At 49.6% G+C, this 7624-nt stretch overlaps 2 protein-coding genes across 2 annotated transcripts in view; one reads left to right on the forward strand and one right to left on the reverse strand.

Annotated features, from left to right (window-relative positions):
• The window catches only part of LOC139366464 (UBX domain-containing protein 1-like), a 53293-nt gene that overhangs the window by 37828 nt on the left and 7841 nt on the right, over positions 1-7624 (forward strand). The gene's annotated exons all lie outside the window — the stretch shown is intronic.
• LOC139366461 (integrator complex subunit 5-like) lies at positions 3649-7596 on the reverse strand. Its single transcript, XM_071103958.1, has 2 exons — positions 7374-7596; positions 3649-7106 (listed from the first exon to the last, which is right to left on the reverse strand). The coding sequence occupies exons 1-2, from the start codon at positions 7451-7453 to the stop codon at positions 4163-4165; spliced, it is 3024 nt and encodes a 1007-aa protein (XP_070960059.1). The 5' UTR covers positions 7454-7596; the 3' UTR covers positions 3649-4162.

Here is a 7624-nt window from a genome sequence, read left to right on the forward strand (position 1 = left end):
TATTGACTGCAGTACACTACACAACATTGTTTCCCAGTGTACTGGATAACACCATATTGACTGCAGTACACTACACGCAACATTGTTTCCCAGTGTACTGGATAACACCATATTGACTGCAGTACACTACACGCAACATTGTTTCCCAGCGTACTGGATAACACCATATTGACTGCAGTACACTACACAACATTGTTTCCCAGTGTACTGGATAACACCATATTGACTGCAGTACACTACACGCAACATTGTTGCCCAGTGTACTGGATAACACCATATTGACTGCAGTACACTACACGCAACATTGTTTCCCAGCGTACTGGATAACACCATATTGACTGCAGTACACTACACAACATTGTTTCCCAGTGTACTGGATAACACCATATTGACTGCAGTACACTACACACAACATTGTTTCCCAGTGTACTGGATAACACCATATTGACTGCAGTACACTACACACAACATTGTTTCCCAGTGTACTGGATAACACCATATTGACTGCAGTACACTACACACAACATTGTTTCCCAGTGTACTGGATAACACCATATTGACTGCAGTACACTACACACAACATTGTTTCCCAGTGTACTGGATAACACCATATTGACTGCAACATTGTTTCCCAGTGTACTGGATAACACCATATTGACTGCAACATTGTTTCCCAGTGTACTGGATAACACCATATTGACTGCAGTACACTACACGCAACATTGTTTCCCAGTGTACTGGATAACACCATATTGACTGCAGTACACTACACGCAACATTGTTTCCCAGCGTACTGGATAACACCATATTGACTGCAGTACACTACACAACATTGTTTCCCAGTGTACTGGATAACACCATATTGACTGCAGTACACTACACACAACATTGTTTCCCAGTGTACTGGATAACACCATATTGACTGCAGTACACTACACACAACATTGTTTCCCAGTGTACTGGATAACACCATATTGACTGCAGTACACTACACACAACATTGTTTCCCAGTGTACTGGATAACACCATATTGACTGCAGTACACTACACACAACATTGTTTCCCAGTGTACTGGATAACACCATATTGACTGCGTTTGTTCTTTGTTTTCAGGGAGTACTGGAAGTGGATGCTCATGCAATCCTACATGAGTTCATCTTTATAGATGAGGCTGGGTTCAACCTAGCAAAGACCAGAAGAAGGGGGAGAAACGTCATTGGCCACAGAGCCATTATAGATGTTCCTGGCCGACGTGGTGGGAACATCACAATGTGCGCTGCCATCTCCAATATGCATGGTGTCCTCCACCGTCATGCCAACCTTGGACCATACAACACAGCCCATATTCTCACATTTCTGGACAGACTCCACAACATTCTCATACCACCAGAGCGTATGAATGATGCAGACCATCAAAGAACCCGGTACGTTGTAGTATGGGACAACGAGAGCTTTCATCGTGCAGCCCCAGTCCAAAACTGGTTTGTTGACCACCCACCATTTCTCGTGCAATACCTCCCACCATACTCACAATTTCTGAACCCCATAGAAGAGTTATTTTCGGCATGGCGGTGGAAGGTATACGACCGGCAGCCCCTTGTGCACATGCCTCTTGTGCAGGCTATGGAAGAGGCATGTGATGAGATTGATGTGGGTGCGATTCAGGGATGGATAAGGCACTCAAGGCGCTTCTTCCCTCGATGTCTGGCAAGGGAAGATATTGCCTGTGATGTGGCCGAGGCGTTGTGGCCAGAACCAGCTGTGATGTGGCCGAGGCGTTGTGGCCAGACCCAGCTGTGATGTGGCCGAGGCGTTGTGGCCAGACCCAGCTGTGATGTGGCCGAGGCGTTGTGGCCAGACCCAGCTGTGATGTGGCCGAGGCGTTGTGGCCAGACCCAGCTGTGATGTGGCCGAGGCGTTGTGGCCAGACCCAGCTGTGATGTGGCCGAGGCGTTGTGGCCAGACCCAGCTGTGATGTGGCCGAGGCGTTGTGGCCAGACCCAGCTGTGATGTGGCCGAGGCGTTGTGGCCAGACCCAGCTGTGATGTGGCCGAGGCGTTGTGGCCAGACCCAGCTGTGATGTGGCCGAGGCGTTGTGGCCAGACCCAGCTGTGCGGCAAGATGCTGCCTTGTTATTTTTCTTGCCTTTTCTTTTTCAGTTGACTGTTCTTTTTGTGATCATATTTTGGTTCAGTCCAATGTAAATATATCTGCTGTGCATATGTTGCACTGACTTGTTTGGTGAAAAAAATATATTTAAAAAATTGTTTCAACAGCATGTGTGTGTATCTACAAATATTTCTGTGCATCTGAAGAATTTTCTACAATTTGAACTATTTTACTATTATGGCAAAGCATACTAAAGATGAGTGCTTTTCATTATGCCCAACAGTGTGTAGTTGGTTAGACAAAAATCTGGTAATATGAATGAAGTGTGTGTAGTTGGTTAGACAAAAATCTGGTTATATGAATGAAGTGTGGGCCATTTCATGCAAACGTTTGATTTCGATAATTCTATATGTAGTTTTGGTTGCAGGGCTTCATTTTGCAGGATATATGAGGTTTTTTGCAGTTTGGATGTGTGGTTTTTTGAATTGTGTTAAGTATTTTGATAAAACCAGCCTAGTTAGCAAAATTGTGTTTTAGCAATTGGGAAAAACTGTAATTACACTTTGGATGGTGTATCAATACACCCTGTCACTACAAAGACAGGGGTCCTTCCTAACTCAGTTCCCGGAGAAGAAAGAAACCACTCAGGGATTTCACGAGGCCAATGGTGACTTTAAAACAGTTAGAGTTGAATGGCTGTGATAAGAGAACTGAGGATGTATCAACATTGTAGTTACTCCACAATGCTAACCTAATTGGCAGAGTGAAAAGAAGGAAGCCTGCACAGAATATGCATCCTGTTTGCAATAAGGCACTAAAGTAAAACTGCAAAAAAATGTTGCAGAAAAATGAATTTCATGTCCTGAATGCAAAGCGTTATGTTTGGGGCAAATCCAACACAACACATCACTGAATACCACTCTTTGTATTTTAAAGCATGGTGGTGGCTGCATCATGTTATGGATATGCTTTAAAATAATAATGTGCAAATATTGTACAATCCAGATGTGCAAAGCTCTTAGAGTCTTAACCAGAAAGACTCCACTGTAAAAACTGCCAAAGTTGAATCTAACACGTATTGATTCAGGGTGTTGAATACTTATCCAATCAAGATATATTAGTGTTTCATTCTTATAAATATAATAATTTTTCTTCCACTTTGCCATTACACAGTGGCATAAAATACTTAAGTAAAAAATACTTTAAAGTACTACTTAGGTAGTTTTTGGGGGTATCTGTACATTACTATTTATATGACTTTTACTTCACTACATTGGTAAAGAAAATAATGTACTTTTTACTCCATACATTTTCCCTGACAACCAAAAGTACTCATTATATTTTGACATGAAAATGGTCCAATTCACACACTTATCAAGAGAACGTCCCTAGTCATCCCTACTGCCTCTGACCTGGCGGACTCACTAAACACAAATGCTTCGTTTGTAAATTATGTCTAAGTGTTGGAGTGTGCCCCTGGCTATACGTCAATCATTTTTTTTAAATAATTGTGACGTCTGGTTTGCTTAATATAAGGAATTTTAAATGGTTTCAACTTTTAATTTTGATACTTAAGTACATTAACAATTCCATTTACTTCTGATACATAAGTATATTTAAAACCAAATACATTTAGACTTTTACTCAAGTAGTATTTTAGTGGGTGACTTTAACTTGAGTAATTTTCTAATAAGGTATCTTTTACTTTTACTCATGTATGACAATTGAGTACTTTTTCCACCACTAACATTAAAGAGTATTTTGTGTAGACCGTTGACAATTACATCCATTTTAATATCTCACATTGTAACACAACAAAATGTGGAAAAAGTCAAGGGGTATGAATACTTCCTGAAGGCACTGTATGCTTCAGAGTGCATACAGAACTAGATGACAGTGATAGAGCAAAAACCAAACTTAGAAAACGGCAAAGCAACATCTCCACAATGACCTATAACCACACCTTCCTCATCTTTCACAATCAATCCCAAGCGTCCCCTTCTTGCATCCTCTTCATCCATCCATCCCTCCTTCAGTTCTCTCCTTCCCTTGTTCAAAGCTGGAAACGCCAGCATAGATGCCCCAGCCGGTCAATGTTCTTATGCAGGACACTGTGGATGGGCGCTACGTATCTCGCCACGTCTCCGTCCCGTGCAAAATCCCGGCAGAACAGGCCCTTCTCGGCACTGAATACAAACTTCTGTGGCATGGGGCCATTGCCCCTCACATACTCCCACACAGCCAGGAGGAGAAGCCTCACCTCGAAGGGCGTCAGGTAGGGGAAGGCCTCGTGGACGTTGCCCAGCACCGGGGGCAGCAGCTGGCCCTCGCCCATACATGACACCAGCATGCAGGAGGCCTGGAGGTGCCAGGGAGAGTCTACTGCCAAAGGCTCCCTCGAAGCCTCCCAGTGGGCCAGCAGAGTGGCCAGCAGGCCCCGGAGCACCGCAGAACAGTAACAGAGAGCAGGATGCCCGGCAGCCACAACATGGAGTAAAGGGAAGAGGACAGGGTGGGCCTCGAAGCAGCGGCGGATGTGTATGTCACGTTCTACAGTGGTGCGGGCGTGTTCCTCTGGCGGCCATGACAGTTCCCCGTTGGCCACGTCGGGGCAGATATACTCCACCAGCGTCACCGCCATCATTTTGGCCGCCTCAGCGTTGATGGGCGGCGGCTCGTCGGGAACGACGGAGGATTGGTGTCGGGCGCCGCCACTGTTGCCACCATTCCCAGATGGCGCGCTGCAGCACTGGACAGTGACAGCCAGCAGAGTCTGGACGTTCTGTATGACACTGGCGGCGTCGGGGTGAGGCGTAGCGCTGCGCTGCTTCAGACCCTTCCCTATCACCCCAGCATGGAACACAGACCACACACTACCAGAGAAGTTGACCGTAGTGCCAAACCTGCAGTTGATGTCCAGCAGGAAGCCCCCCCGGTCAGGGGCCAAGGACGGGGAGATGGGGGTCTGCCCTCCGAACAGGTCAGCGTTTCCTTTATGTAGAGCTCCCTCCACCAGCTGCAGCAGGACACATTTGAGGGTTAGAGGGGAGTAACCTGCCAGACGGGACAGGAGGAGCACCGAACAGTTCACCGCCTCTCCTCCCTGCCCTCCGTCTCTCCCCTTCCCTGCCTGTACTCTCCTCCGCAGCGCCAGGAAGAAGTGTGTGACGGCGGCCCGACAGACGAGCAGCAGGTGGGAAGGCAGGGTGGCACGGGGGAGGAGGCTGCGGGACAGGAGCCGCACGGCAGCGTGGGATACCGCCGGGTCACTGTGGAGGAGCAGAGGGCAGAAATCATGGAGGTGTCCCGAGACCGCTGCTCCAACCTGCACTGCCATGGAGGACTGAGGACTAGCACCTCCTCCTCCCATGCCTCCAGGACCCCTCCTCTCCTCCTCCTGTACACTCTGCATGACAGAGGCCAGGTTGAGGAGGAGCTGGCAGAGCTGCTTGGGTCCCAGGGTGTGTGTGTGGATCTGGGCCACGCAGCGGGTCACTGCTGCAGGGATGAGGCCTGGCAGGCAGGTGGACAACGGGGTGTGGAGCTGCCAGGCCAGGGCCAGCTGGTCTGGGTTCCGTGCCAGGGTGAGCAGCTGACAGAGGGCCTCCGTGGCCACACTGGGGCCCCTGTACACAGACAGCAGACACAGCAGCTGGTGCAGCCAGAGATGGCGCTTCCTCTCCAGCCTCAATGTCTCGGCACACAGCTCTCCCACGTGTGACTGCATCTCCTCCAGGAAGGGGACTACCCGGGGGGCCTGGGAGGAGGGAGAGTGGGGGCGGCTGTAGTAGCCGTCGTCCCCCTCTGAGCAGGTGTAGACCAGCTTGTGGAGATGCAGCAGGAGCATCTGGAGGAGGCGGTCGCAGGCCTCCCGGACCCCCTCGTGAGGGGAAGGCGTTGGGCCGGAGATAATGACGGATGCGGGGGTGGCCGTGTCAGCGAGGAAACGGAGGATGCGTGCCCCTCCTGCAGGGCTCTGGGCGATGAGGTGAACAACCAGCCTCATCATGTTGTCCAGTTCGTCCCTGGGAAGCCCTTGTAGAACAGCCTGGAGCTGGAGCAAGACTGGAGGCCGTAGAGACTCCACCAGCTCAGCAGACACGGCGCCCAGCAGAGAGGGTGACAGCACCGCCAGCTGGAGGAGGAAGGGCACTGCGCCTCGGCGTAGCTGAGCTGAGGGCTCCCAGGAGGTGGACCCAGAGCTGGGGGGTATAGTCTGGGGACTGAGGCTCTCCTGGAACATCCTCAGCAGCTCCTGCCGGATGCTGTCAGAGTGCCGCGCCGCCAGATGGCCCAGGATCCCCACCACAGAGCCGATCTTAGGCACTCGGTTGCTCTTGTCTCCCTGACCCTTGTCAGCCGTTCCGTGGGAGCAGAAGTCTTTAAGGCCACAGGCCAGGACGCGGCTGATGATGGTGCCCGGGAAGGAGGATCCGATGTGGGCCACCACCCAGTCAAAGTGGGGGGAGTGCTGCACGGAGGTGTCCAGGAGAGCGTCCACACATTGATCAGGACACCAGGCTATCATGGCCGCCAGGCACTGGGTATAGGCCTCCATGAGGGAGCGGGTAGCTGCACAGGACATCCACAGCTGCAGCAGCTCGTTGAGGCTGGAGGATTGGGGAGCTGCCCTGCGACCAGCATGCTTGGAGCTCAGCTGCCCCAGCAGGTCTACAGCCCAGGTGGAGACGAGGGGAGCCCAGGCTCGGGGGTTGAGTCTGATGAACTCTGCCAGGACGCCATGGACCTCCATGATGACGTCCTCCAGGTTGGAGTCCCCGTCGCCCTCGCCGTCCGCCTCCAGATTGTGAAGAAAGGCTGATACATGCTCGTTGTAAACGCCCCTTAGGTGCTCAAGCACCGCCCCACGACAGGCAGGCACGGATCGTAGCAGACGCACTGCACAGCGGGCATGCTCACGGACGCTGAGTTTACGACCCTGGGTCTGGTCCACGCCACTGATGAAGGATTTGATCTCCTGGGACAGCTCCTGGGGGCTACACAAAACACACACACACTCACAATAAAAGTTCACAGTTGCAAAAAAATCTATAAACTAACAAATGTGATTCTAATTGGTTGAATTTTTCTATTCTCTGACTAGAATATTTCATAAATATAATTGAAAAATGCTAACCACATCTCTCCACAATACCCTTAGCATAATAACAGCCTTATAACTTTCTGGTACAGTAGGGAATCAGCCACATACTGTAGCTACTACTACTGGCTGGTTGGCTAGCTAGCTATGCTAAGCAACAAACCTAAGTGCATTCTGCGGTGAGTGAGCGAGAGAGGTCTGCATGGTGACTGTCAGGAGAGTTCCGTCAAAAAAGCCAGACATCGTTCAACTTCCCAAACTGAAAATAGAACATTAACTCTGCCCTAGTAACAAGCTACGAATAACCAACTCTACACCTGAAATATTATGATATTTTTAAAGTAAATTCGGTCTAAATATCAAAAGGGCGCTCCAAAACCGGAAGTCTTTATTTTATTATTCTATCATGTTTAC

The sequence above is a fragment of the Oncorhynchus clarkii genome, chromosome 14 (assembly GCF_045791955.1).
Source record: "Oncorhynchus clarkii lewisi isolate Uvic-CL-2024 chromosome 14, UVic_Ocla_1.0, whole genome shotgun sequence".
NCBI classification, from domain to species: Eukaryota; Metazoa; Chordata; class Actinopteri; order Salmoniformes; family Salmonidae; genus Oncorhynchus; species Oncorhynchus clarkii.

Bases quoted from the DNA above. Each gene is read 5' to 3' on its own strand.
- LOC139366461 (XM_071103958.1), bottom strand. From the start codon at position 7,453: ATGTCTGGCTTTTTTGACGGAACTCTCCTGACAGTCACCATGCAGACC. The intron at 7,107-7,373 runs GTTTGTTGCTTA...TGTTTTGTGTAG, and splicing joins TCACCGCAGAATGCACTTAG to CCCCCAGGAGCTGTCCCAGG.